The 14175-nt window shown below is 35.0% G+C and overlaps 1 protein-coding gene across 3 annotated transcripts in view; it reads left to right on the top strand.

Annotated features, from left to right (window-relative positions):
* NRK (Nik related kinase) overlaps positions 1–14175 on the top strand; it is a 138394-nt gene that overhangs the window by 108052 nt on the left and 16167 nt on the right. For 2 of the 3 annotated variants that reach the window (XM_073888783.1, XM_073888782.1), the window contains exons 21-25: positions 174–329; positions 3292–3435; positions 6440–6598; positions 10673–10773; positions 12819–12968. In XM_073888783.1, coding sequence (XP_073744884.1) covers positions 174–329; positions 3292–3435; positions 6440–6598; positions 10673–10773; positions 12819–12968 — 710 coding nt within the window. Of the gene's footprint in view, positions 1–173; positions 330–3291; positions 3436–6439; positions 6599–10672; positions 10778–12388; positions 12532–12818; positions 12969–14175 lie in introns of all 3 variants that reach the window. The other variant, XM_025865125.2, reaches the window with a different exon arrangement.

The following is a 14175-nucleotide window of genomic DNA, read 5'->3' as shown; positions in this document are numbered from 1 at the left end:
GATTTGTGTTATCTGATGGTTTAGGAGATAGAGAAATGATACCTCCAGGAAAAAGAAAATTCAATAAAGGAAAGAAACTTTTCTAGGCTGTGTCTTATTTGTGGAAACATTCAATCACATATGGTATATACACTAGTAATTTCTCTGAATATCTTCCCCTTACTTCTTCACAGTGTATGCTGGATTAGTGGAAGCACCTGAAAAATCACCTAAGCGACCCTCTGAAGTCAATGTTAACCCACTATATGTGTCTCCTGCATGTAAAAAACCACTAATCCACATGTATGAAAAGGAATTCACTTCTGAAATCTGCTGTGGGTCTTTGTGGGGTAAGTTTGGTTTCTTAAAACTGAGTTGTTTTTTCAAAGAATACTTTTTTTTTTATCAATGCAGCAAACTTGTGAAAAATCATAGATGTAAAACACTTGTTATTACCAAACCATTTTCAAGCAAATAAAAATATATATATTTGTACTAGCTAATTTGTTCTTTTTTTACTGATTTATTTTCACTCAGTGCAGTTTGATGTTTGAATTGGCACTCCTTCCCCTTTTTATTGTTTCTCTTTTTAACTTGAATTGACTTGACTAAAACATAAAATTGGACTAGGTTATGATTATTTAAAAATTTGAGCTTAGTATTTTTACTTTAAGATAGTGTGTAGCATTTAATACCTAATGAGATAGTTAAGACATATTTCTGTAAGTTCTTGTTTTTAAATAATCTTGTGGATTTGTAGAGAAAGTTCTTTCAATCATGTCTCTTTTTAAATGTTTCAAGTTTTTATCTAAATTTTTATTAAGAATTTATTGTTAACATATAGTGTAATATTAGTTTCAGGAAGAGAATTTAGTGATTCATCACTTATATATAACACCCAGTGCTCATCACAAGTGCCCTCCTTAATGCCCATCACCCATTTAACCCAGCCCACTCCCACCTCCCCTCAAGTAACCCTCAGTTTGTTCTGTCTCTTTTATGGTTTGCCTCCCTCTCTTTCTTTTTCTTCCCCTTACGTTCATCTGTTTTGTTTCCTAAATTTCACAAATGAGTGAAATCATATGGTATTTGTCTTCCTCTGACTGAATTATTTCACTTAGCATAATACTCTCTAGCTCCAACCACATCATTGCAAATGGCAAGATTTCATTATTTTTGATGGCTGAGTCTCTCATGGTTTGTCTCACTCTCTGCTTTCCCCCTCTTCAGATTTCCCTCCCTTCCCCTATGGTCCACTGTACTATTGCTTATGTTCCACATATGAGTGAAACCATATGATAATTGACTTTCTCTGCTTGACTTACTTCACTTAGCATAATCCCCTCCAGTTCCATCCATGTTGATGCAAATGGTGGGTATTCATCCTTTCTGATGGCTGAGTAATATTCCATTATATATATGAACCACATCTTCTTTATCCATTTATCTATTGTATATATATACAATGGGATATATATGTACACACACACACACACACACACACACACACACACACACATATATACCACCTCTTCTTTATCCATTCATCAGTCAGTGGACACTTGGGCTGTATCCATAATTTGGCTGTTGTTGATAATGCTGCTGTAAACTTTGGGGTGCATTTATCCCTTTGAAATAGTGTTTTTTATATTCTTTGGGTAAATACCTAGTAGTTCCATCGCTGGATCATAGGGTAGTTCTGTTTTTAACTTTTTAAGGAACCTCCATACTGTTTTCCAGAGTGCCTGCACCAGCTTGCATTCCCACCAACAGGGTAAGAGGGTTCCCCTTTCTCCACATCCTCACCAACATCTGTTGTTTCCTGTGTTGTTAATTTTAACCATTCTGACAGGTGTGAGGTGGTATCTCACTGTAGTTTTTATTTGTATTTCCCTGATGATGAGTGATGTTGAGTATATTTTCATGTGTCTATTAGCCATCTGTATGACCTTTGATAATGTCTTAACTTCGATAGACTTTTTCAGTCCTTTGCTCTAGAAGAATTATAACCACATTAGTAGGGCTCAGACAATATTTTACCTCAAACCAGTATGAATCATAAATGAAACAGAATAAATAAATGGAAGGAGGGAAGAAATTCAAAGTAAATGCCAACCTCTGACTTGCAATTTCATAGATTTTGCTTAATGTATGTTTGAACAGGGGACAGAATTTTAAATTAAAAATAAAGCAGCATAGCAAACATTATAGCTATATGGATTGAATAACTTAGAAAAAACATGTTACCCTCAAAGCTAATATATTGTGTCAGATAACAAGAAAGCAGAGTTTATGTCTTTATCATTTCAGTCAGGCAACTACCCAGAGATCTAATTAATGTCTAATAATTCATTTTTATAACTTCTAGTTTTATATTTTGAAAAATAAAAGATTACAGTCAAAATTGAATATACTTTACCCTCCCTTTCTGATTCCACTTTGGGAGGAAACGCAATTCCTAAATCTGCCACAGGCCATTACTTAGAGAACTGGTAAAGGACAGAATAGAAAAATGAAAGCAGAGACACTTGTCTTTTCTCCTTATATCCTTGAAACACAAATAGTCTCTAAGTAGAAGGAAAACACTAAAGTCCTCTCCATTATATTACTTGACTGAGTTTTTCCTAGGTCTCAGGTTATGGGGTAAAACTCCCACAGTGGTTTGAAGTGTATTCTAATTTAGCTTAATCTTCTATTTTAGCCCTCTCATTCAGTCTTTTAACAGTTTTTATATTTGAATAAATAGAGCCAGCAGACAAATAATAGAGTGTAGGAATTTAGATACATAAAAGTAGGAACTACTTTCACAGGTATTCTGCAATGTAAGTTTTATAATATATGCATGAATACAGACTCAATTTAAAAATAATTTACATATAATTATTGTAAAAGCATTAAACTCTTACTTATAATTAGGAAAGACGAATCAACTGAATTGAATTCTTCATATACACTAGACATCCTTAATGTTTAATGGTAATTTTCAAAAGGGTTGATTGATTTTTATAAAGTTTGGGACACTGCTAAAGGATGGTGAGATATTTATAAAATTCTCCTTTTGAGATGCCACACCAGACACCAGCCAGTAGAAATATTGCCAGAAGGTATTATCTTCTAGATTTTAATATATTTCAGAGAAATTTGTTTTGTTGGTGAGTTCATTGTTACACAGTATGAGGTTAACATTAGCCTAAAGTGATATGTCATCTTCACACAGATCAGCCCACTGGAATTGCAAAAGTACTAATATAAATTCAATTATAAAAATGTAATCTGAGCTAATATAACACCTTTCTTTTTATATGCAAACAGGAGTGAATTTGCTGTTGGGAACCCGATCTAATCTGTATCTGATGGACAGAAGTGGAAAGGCAGACATCACTAAACTGATAAAGCGAAGACCATTCCGTCAGATTCAAGTTGTAGAGCCACTCAATTTGCTGATTACCATCTCCGGTTTGTTTAAGAACTAAAATTAGCTAAGTAATTATGTAGATTAATTAGGTTCCAAACTAGGCTAAAGACTTCCACAGGTAAAAGTTTCATAGGAAAGCACTTTAAATATAACCTTAAATTAGGACACCAAACTTTCCTATTTGTGTTTTCTTATCTATTCGCAGTTTATTTTTTTATTTTTTTATTTTTTATTTATTTTTATTATGTTCAGTTAGCCACTATATAGTACATCATTAGTTTTTGAGGCAGTGTTCAACGATTCATCAGTTACCCATAACACCCAGTGCTCATCACAACATGTGCCCTCCTAAACACCCATCACCCTGCTACCCCATCCCCCCACCCACTCCCTTCTGTAGCCCTCAGTTTGGTTCCCAGAGTCCTGAGTTTCTCACGGTTTGTCTCCCTCTCTGCTTTCTCCACCTTCAGATTTCCCTCCCTTCCTCCATGGTCCTCTGTACTATTGCTTATGTTCCACATATGAGTGAAACCATATGATAATTGACTTTCTCTGCTTGACTTACTTCACTTAGCATAATACCCTCCAGTTCCATCCATGTCGATGCAAATGGTGGGTATTTATCCTTTCTGATCCATTGTATGTATGAACCACATCTTCTTTATGCACTCATCTGTTGAAGGCCATCTTGGCTCCTTCCACAGTTTGGTTATTGTGGACATTGCTGCTATGAATATTGGGGTGCATGTGCCCCTTCTTTTCACTACATCTGTATCTTTGGGGTAAATACCTAGTAGTGCAATTGTTGGGTCATTCTATTTACAGTTTAAACTAACTTCTCACTCTCCTTTGCTGTCTGGATATTTGATTGCAATGCACCTCACCTAGGTCATTTGATAAGGAAAAAACATGCCATTTACGTCTTTCAGGTCTTTCCTGAGTAGCCACCTGCAATTTTACAACTCACAATTTCACCCACCCATATGCAGATGACCACATCCATCATATACTTTCTTGTGGTGTGCTAGAAGCAACAAAGAACAAAGTGGACAATAATTGGATAAAAATAAAACTCTGTTGTCCCTGGCACAGCCTTATCATGAGAGCCTACAGATAGGATTAGGAACAAGAATGGATACCCTAAGACCTCTGACTTCTTCCCACATAGTAATTGAACTTCTTAGTTTTGGTCAGTCAGAACCTGAATCTCTGAATAAGAGAGAGCAAGTAAACAGATGTTAATAATAATTGTCATTACAAACATTACTTGGTATTAGAAAACACTAGTACTAAAGTCAACTAAAGGCAAAAGACAACTGACAAAAGGATACAAAAAGTTAAAAAAATGGTTTAACTGTAGAATAAAATGATGCGAATTACAGTTATTTATATGTGTTTGCATGCTTCCTGTCTATACCTAATAGCTATATGGCACATTAATTAATGATTATGTATATTCCTAAAAATTATTAACTTTGCTTTAAGTTTTGGTTAGGGGAGAAAATCCTCGATAGGTATGCTAAAGCTTCATCATTTTTTGGTCATGTTTCATTTTCATTGATTTTTAATTGCTTGAGGTACACAGATTTTGAGGTAACATTTAGATTTTGAAAACATCTGCGTGGCTTAGAGATTGCACATCTGGAAAACAGATTACTTTTTATCCAGCTTTTTCTAACCCAAATGTGTCCTTTTTAATGCTTAAGTTTTTCTCAAAGTGGATTATTTTTGCATCAGATGACACTGAGAACATCAGTGTAGAAAGATACCTAATAATTTAGAGCACAAATTTATTCTACCACTTAAGAGTAGAATGGAAATAGACATAGATGTCTGAATTCTAATGCTGCTTCAAAAAATGTCATGTAAAAGCATATGTAAGATTAATCACATAAGTAAGAATCTTATTGTTGAGCCTAGAAATCTTATTAACAATAAACTGTAAAAAATGAATACAAAGTCACTACATATGAAAACAAATGTGTAATTCAATGGCCTGTTTTTCCTTAAGGGATTGTAAGGATTTGCTGGGGTTTACAATTAGAAAATTAGCAGTGAAGATATGAGGAATTCTTAATCTCAGGAAACAAACTGAGGGTTGCTGAAGAGGTAGGGGATGGGAGGAATGGGGTGGTTGGGTGACAGACATTGGGGAGGGTATGTGCTATGGTGAGCGCTGTGAATTGTGTAAGACTGTTGAATCACAGACCGGTACCTCTGAAACAAATAATGCATTATATGTTAAAAAAAAGATAGTAGGAAGGGGAAAATGAAGGAGGGAAATTGGAGGGGGAGACGAACCATGAGAGACTATGGACTGAGAAACAAACTGAGGGTTCTAGAGGGGAGGTGGGTGGGGAGATGAGTTAGCCTGTTGATGGGTATTAAAGAGGACATGTATTGAATGGAGCACTGGGTATTACACGCAAACAATGAATCATGGAACACTACATCAAAAATTAATGATGTAATGTATGGTAATTAATATAACATAAAGAAATAATTCAATTGGCAAAAAAATTAGCAGTGAAGATAAATTTGACTGAGAAAAAAACAATAAAACTTTAATTATTTTGTAAGTATGCTGGAATGAAAGAGCACAAAGAGACCCTTCCCACTAATCCTGAATTCCTAACAGTCAATACATCAGATGTCCCTCTCATACATACATACCTACCAAGGACAGCTTCTAGGTCTCCAAGTCCCAGAAGGATAAAAGCCAAAGTATAAGTGAATGGATGGTAATTCTGTTGCTATGCCATGGCAGTCTTAACCTGTCCCAAAGAAGTATTGTACTTCTCTTCAGACAGGCACATAGGTAGCTGGTAGACATTTTGACTATCTCTTGGAAGTGAGAGACTAAGAAAGACTTTGCTATCATATTTACAAAATCTGAAGGGAAGAATCTAGTAGTATAGTTTTTTCTAAAAGTGCTTTTTACTTTAATGAGAAGATTTGGTTAAAAGGGCAAAGTACTTTTATTGTTTTGTTTTTCTAATATATGAAAAAATAGACTGAATTAAAACACTCTATCTTATATATCAGGCCATAAGAACAGACTTAGGGTGTATCATTTGACCTGGCTGAGGAACAAGATTTTGAATGATGATCCAGAAAGTAAAAGAAGACAAGAGGAAATGCTAAAGACAGAGGAAGCCTGCAAAGCTATTGATAAGTTGACAGGCTGTGAACACTTCAGTGTCCGTAAGTCCCATTTTATGTTTACTATAGCTATATAAAGTTTGCTTTCCTTTGTTTAGTAAAGTACATTGTTGTGAGAGGCAAAGTAGATAAAGAAAAGAATTTGCAACTTCCTATACAAAAATGAGTGAATTTCACTGAGACAATTTCCGGGTCCTCTATGTCACAATCATGACTGTTGAGAAAATACTGATTGACTTAAATAGCAATTGAAGTTTACTTTCTCAACTTTCTTCCCTTTCCAGTCACTCTAATTAGTCCAGATGAACTGATACTTCTTTTCTTGCCTCTGTATAACTCCGACTATATAAATGTTCTTGATGTATCTTCAATCACCTGTGAGGAGATTCATATGATATTATCGTTCCTTGGAACAGCAGTAAAATAGAATCACATAACAATTCCACTTCTTTAATTGGAAAATTTATCTTAATACTGACCAGGAAACTTTGCAATGAGTCCAAAAGAAAATTCTTCTATGGTTTACTGGCTCTTGCTCCCACTGTCAATACTCATGAATATAATTGCTAAATATTTTCTGTCTGATTAGTGTTTTCATATGTCCTATCTCTTTACAACCATTCACTGCAAAATGAAGTAACAACTCCATGGTCTCAGAATCCTTCTCTCATCTGTCTACAACTAGAAAGTGATGTTATCCCATTCTCTTCTATTTCTGAAGCAAATCCCCTTTGTTTTCTTCTTTCCTTTTAATTAATTGCCCCTTCAGACAGAGATAGTGACATAGGTAAGTGATAGCTGGAATCACATAATATGAGTTTTAGCAGGATATTGCTATTCTGACTGACCATTTCTGTTCTGCATATAGGGGCTTTTCCAGAATAGGTTTCCATATGTGTGTATATAAGTACACATACACCATTAAAGGGAGAAATGAGTACCCAGACAAACCAGGAATTAAATAAATACACTATTTTCTTCTCGTTGTATGTATCACTACTCTCCTCCAAATCATATTATATGTATTTGGTAGCCAAAGGTGAAAGAGATCCCCAGATGTTAACCAAGGAGTTTATGTAGCAGAACTGCCTGCCTCCTAGTGGGACAGTCATGTACTCATACTTTCATGGTGTTTTCAATAGCCTCTCAAGATCCATAAAATAATTGACTGACACCAATTACTGCCATATATTAAAATTATAGGAAGTGTTTGCTTAACAGAGAATTTCTTTGCTTGTTGGGGGTTTATTAATCATGCTTCTTTGACCTACTTGAGAACAGTGTAAAAGAAAAAGATAAAATAACTAGAATCAGAGAGAGAGAATATGAATAAGAGAAGGGGGAGATAGAAAGAGAAGTCTTATATTTGGTGTCTGATGAAATCTGACTAGAAAGGATAGAAGCAATATTCCTGCCAAGGAGGAAGGGTTTTAGCACAAAATATAAATCTAGCAAGTAGACCAACATATATCATAAGAATCAGAAGGTCTTTATGAGAGAAAGCATATACTTTTTATTCATTTTTCTCTTTTTAAAAAAACAGCTGTGTTGGAATTAATTTATATATCATAAAATGTACCCATTTAGAAGTGTACAATCAATGGTTTTTAGTATGTTTATAAAGTTGTATAACCATTATCATAATCTCATTATCCCAAAAAGAACTCCCGTAGCCATTAGCAATCACTCCACATTCCATCCCTCTGACATTCACCTTATTCTCCTCAGTCCTAAATAACCACTGATCTACTTTCCTTTGCTCTATTTTTTTTCTTTTCTGGACAATTTATTTAAATGGACTCATATATGGTCTTTGTGACAGGTTTCTGTTATTTAGTATAATGTTTTCAAGGCTCATGCCTGCTGTAGCCTGTATAACATGTATCAGTACTTATTTTTTATTGCTGAATAGTATATTTCATTGTATAGGTATACATTTTGTTTATACAATTTTTATACATCCATTGTTTATACATTTGTACTCTTTCCACTTTTTGGCTGCTATTAACATTTCATACATGTGTCTGTACATGGGAATGCATGTTTTCTTTTCTCTTGGATAGTACCGCCACACTGTTTTTCAAAGTGGCTGCACCATTTTACATTGACATAAGTGTGTAAGATCCATTTTCTCTTCATCCTTGCCAACACTTGTAGATGTCTGTCTTTTGATTCTAGGTATCTAAGTGGGTGTGAAGTGGCATCTTATTGTAGTTTTGATTTGTATTTCCCTGATAGCTAATGTTGTCAAGCATGTATATGTGCATCTATCTATCTATCTATCTATCTATCTATCTATCTATCTATCATCTATCATCTATCTATCTATCTTTTTGTTGTTGAGTTGTAAGCATTCTATATATTCTAGGTCCTAGGACCTTATCAGATATATGATTTTCAAATATTTTTTCCCATTTCATAGGTTGTCTTTTCATTTTCTTGACAGTGTCTTTCCATACTCCAAAATTTTAATTTGGATGAAACCCAATTTATCTATTTTTTCTTTTGTTGCTTATGCTTTTGTTGTCAAATATAAAAATCCATTGCCACGAAGATTTATTCCTATATTTACTTCTCATAGTTTTATAGTTCTATCTCTTACATTTAGGTCTTTGACCCTTCTGAATTAGTTTTTGTATATGGTGTGAGGTAAGGGGTTCAACTTATTCTTTTGTATGTGGATATTCAGTTGTCCCAGTGCCATTTGTTGAAGAGAGTGTTCTTTCCCAATTGAATTGTCAGGATATTATTGACCATAAACGTATGGGCTTATTTGTAGACTCTAATTTTTTTCTGTTGATCTATTTGCCTATTCTTATCTCAGTGCTACAGTGTTTTGATTACTATAGCTTGTAGTAAGTTTTGAATTTGGGAAGTATGAGTCATTCAACTTTGTTTTTCTTTTTCAAGATTGTTTTAGCTATTTGGGGCCTCTTCCAATTCCATGTGAATTTTAGGATCAGCATTTCCATTTCTGCATAAGAGGCCATTGGGATTTTAATAGCAAATGCATTGAACCCATAGATCACTTTGGATAATACTGTCCTCTTTTTGAAATATTGACATTTTTATGGGGCACCTGGGTGGCTCAGTATTTAAGCATCTGCCTTCAGCTCAGGTCATGCTCCCAGGGTCTTGGGATCGAGCCCCGCATTGGGCTCCCTGCTCAGCGGGAAGCCTACTTCTCTCTCTCCCACTCCCCCTGTTTGTGTTCCCTCTCTCGCTGTGTCTCTCTCTGTCAAATAAATAAATAAGATCTTCAAAAAATAAAAATAAAATATTGACATTTTTATTATTTATTTATTTATCTAGTGACTTAAAACAACAGTGATTCATTATTTCCCATATGTCTTTGAGCTGACCAGGGCTCAGCTGGATTTTTTTAATATAGTTGACACATAATGTTATATTAGTTTCAGGTGTAGAACATAGTGCTTCAAATTCTCTGTATGTTATGCTGTGTTTACCACAAGTGTAATTAATATCTATCACCATACAACGTTATTATAATATTATTGACTGTATTCCCTATGTTGTACCTTTTATTTCCATGAGTTATTCATTCCCTAACTGGAGGCCTATATCTCCCACTCCCCTTCACCCATTTTGCCCATCCCTCTTGTGCCTTCCCTCTGGCAACTATCAATTTGATCTCTCTATTTATAGGTCTGATTCTTTTTGTTTATTCATTTGTTTTTAGATTCCACATGAGTGAAGTCATAAGTATTTGTCTTTCTCAGTGTGACTTATTTCACTTAGCAGAATACCCTCTAGGTCCATCCATGTATTGCCCTCTTAACAGTGTTAAGTCTACCCATCCATTAACAAAGGAAGTCTTTCCATTTATTTAGTTCTTCTTTAATTCCTTTCAACAATGTTCTGTAGTTTTCAGTGTACAGAGTGCTCCTGAAGGCTAACACATACACTTCATAAAACTATGTAGTTAGTTTTGTCACCTTTTGGGAGGCATCAAATTGTAACTAAACAACTTTTCTAAAAATATATGATCTGTTCTTTTATATTGTGGTTATAATATTTTTAATGACCAATACAAATAATTTGAGTGTTCTTGTTAACTCTGTGGCATTGTTACTTCTTTATATTTTATCATTGTAGTCCAACATGAAGAAACAACATATATTGCAATTGCTTTGAAATCATCAATTCACCTTTATGCCTGGGCACCAAAGTCCTTCGATGAAAGCACTGCTATTAAAGTAAGTGGTCTTCTTCTTTGGATCATATGGTTTTTCTTTTGAGAAATTGTAAACAGAGCAATATTTTGAAATATAGTAGCAAAATTATATACCATTCTTTTACAGTTAATGTAATTTGACTATACCATGTCAATAATTATCATTTAACCCTTTTTTAGATAATTCACAGACACCACAGCAAAGGAGAGTGTGAGGGAAATCCCTGACCCCTCCCCTTAGAGGACCTCCCTACCAGCTCCTCACTCCCAATTCCTGTAGTCAACATGAAGACCTTCTCTTCTAGAGCCCCAAACACAGGCTTTGGGTGCCACCCCAATGACTTGAAGCTAAGAAAGTCCCTGTTCTCACTTAGTGGGGGGTGGAGGCAGAGGGAAGGTAAGGAAAGGTGTGGCAATGGTAGAGGGGGGAGCCCCACTGGAAGAGGAATGAGGGAAGAGAAAGCCTTTGCTGTAATTACCAGGGCTACAATAGATGGGGTGGGGAGGAAAGGGCAGGGTGGGTCTATATTTCTTCCAAGCTGGAACTCTAAACACATTTCTCTCCAGAACTATTGCAAGGAATGGTGGTTAGGCTTATTTGGATTACCAGTAATATTTCCACCTTTATTATGGTTTAACTGAACTTCTATGGATCAGCCTCCTAAGGTAACCAGTTGGTGTCCCAAACAGTTAAGTTGCTAATGATTTTTTAATCTCATCTCATAAACTGGGGATTCTTTTTATCTTTATTATTTTTAATGATACTCCAGAATTCTATGTCAATAGGATTATTTTGTGTTTATTCCATAGCAGTGAGGACTGATTAATGAACTGGGAGCATTATATAGAGGCCAGTAACTCCTAATCTGGAGTGTACATCAGAATCATCTGGAGCATTTGTTAAAAGTTTAGATCTCAGACCCAACTTCAGGCTGAATTAGTAGGTCTGGAGTGGGGCCTGGGAATCTATATTTTTAGCAAATGTTCCAAGTGACTTTGAACTAGTTGGTCAATGGACAAGTTTTTACAAAGCACTGATTAAGGACACATCATGGTAGACTCCAGCAAGGTATTTATGAAATAATTTTGTATCTTAGGTCAAGTCTGCTTACAGGGTGAATTTTGCAGCCAGAACATCACATGTATGCAATAAAGATGGACTAATTTTTATGACTGCCTCCAGATATCTATTTGTACAATAAATATGTTCTTTTGTAAATAACACAGACTACTATATAGACAGTCTGTGTCTGCCCTGACACAAATTATATCTCTGATCTGATCTCCCTAAATTGGCCCTTGGGTCAGCTGTCCGTATTTGGATATGGGTTTGTTCTTGGCTGTCTGCTGATTGGTCAGAGCTGCCTGATATGGAGCTGGAAAACAAAGAAGATAAGTACAAACAGTCTGTCTAGCCGATATACAGTTCCTGATCTAAGTCCTCCCTCCAGTTCTTGAATCTCACCTCATGACTACAGTATGGTGAATCCTGTGTTGCCCAGTCCTCTACTGTGACCTGAACATGGCAATGAATCCTGTTTGGCTTTTTGTTTCCTTGGACTAGGAAACATAGGAGCCTAGAGTACATCCAGTCTATGGTAGGTTAACATGTCTGGCCTTTTTCATTCCCTACCAAGTATGCATTGATCAATCAGCAGACTCCGAAGGAGACTACATGTCCTATGAAGCCTATATACGAATACTGGCAAAAATACAGGCAGCTGATCCAGCGAACCGGTTTAAGAGACCAGATGAGCTCCTTCATTTGCTGAAGCTCAAGGCAAGGAATTTAAAGACAGCAAACAGAGTGCAGGGCCATACAAGTTTCTTATGATCTTTGGAGATTTGGCCTCTGAAGGGAAACTCAAAATTTAGAAACTGAATATAATTATGTTCTTGTGGTAGTAACAGACCTAAGAAAAAGTCATAATACATAGTCTAAATATATTATGTAATTTAAAGAATCAACGAGGGTTTTATAAACCTGTTAAACAAAAGGGCAGGGGGAATTTTTGCCTTAGAGTGTCATTTTTGGCCTTTTGGCCATATTTGGTTTTATATCTACAGGTGTTTCCAACAGTTGGTCATAAGCCAGTGACAGTTGACCTGGCTATTGGTTCTGAAAAAAGACTAAAGATTTTCTTCAGCTCAGCAGATGGATATCACATCATTGATGCAGAATCTGAGGTTATGTCTGATGTGACTCTGCCAAATAACGTAAGATCCCTAGAAATTATTGTACACCACAATTTGAGTTTTTCTGTCAAAACTCTTAAAGATTTAAAAATATGATTATCAATATCTGTACTGGAACTAAAACCTAAAAGGTAAGTATAGAGTGCCAGAAAGTAGTAAGAGATAAACAGAAATCACTGATGGTTTCTTAGTCCAGACAGCACAGTTTTTTTGTTTGTTTTTAAATGAATAGAGTTTACACTTAAAATCTGGACTTCTATCGATGAACCAAAAGATTTGATAACATCTGGCCCTTATTACTGTCTGGCCATTATCAACTGGAAATGATTCTTGCCTGCCCCCTTTTATTTTATTTTTTTAAATATTTTTATGCCTGCCCCCTTTTAGATGGACTATATACTACACATTTCCTATCCATCCGATACCTTTATAAATTTATAATAACCAGTCCTAATAAGATGAATGAGTTTGTAGCCTTTGCTTTTAGTCCTTCTGTACCCCGTAATACATAAACAGATTCTTTAAGAATACACCAGTATTGCAGCATTATTATCCCCCTTCTTTATCCAAATTGTAGTACTTTAACCATGATATATAGCAAATTATCATAAAGTGTCCTCTTATAGTATCAATTATAGACTTTCTGAATAAAGGATTCAGCATTTTAAAAGCTAATGCACTTCAACACTTAATTCTTAAATAATTATAAATAATGATTCTATGGCACAATATCTAAAATATGGATAATTATAAAAATACTATATACATCATTTATATAGGGTTCGAACATAATACCCCCATATACACATGCACCATACAAAATATAATTCTACTGTGTCTCAAATTTGATGGTAACAGTGATATTTGTTTTATGGAAAACTATATTTAAAAGAAAGGGCTGAACCAACAAATCTCTGCTTCACCCTTTTTTAATTCCCCAGTTTGTTGACAACTAAAATTTCAATAGTTTAGCATTATATAAAGTCCAGGAGAAAACTTTTAAGTACCTTAAATCACTGTACTAATGTGATATTTTGCATAGCTTTCAGAATTGTCTCATACATCTCTGACAAATTACATAGAGCGTTTGTCAAATTAATAGTGGAAACATTTAAAAAAAACGTGGTTCTTTTGGTCATATTAACAATCTAATTAGCTCATCATTCAGTTGTCACCTATGAGTATGTAGAAATTACCCTGTTTATAATGTAGAAAATATTGAACTGAG

This window comes from Callorhinus ursinus, unplaced genomic scaffold (assembly GCF_003265705.2).
Source record: "Callorhinus ursinus isolate GAN/ISIS: 27379988/994484 unplaced genomic scaffold, GSC_fseal_2.0 scaffold95, whole genome shotgun sequence".
Taxonomy (NCBI): domain Eukaryota; kingdom Metazoa; phylum Chordata; class Mammalia; order Carnivora; family Otariidae; genus Callorhinus; species Callorhinus ursinus.
The sequence above is the reverse complement of the archived record's forward strand: the minus strand, read 5'-3'. Positions and strand labels throughout refer to the sequence as shown.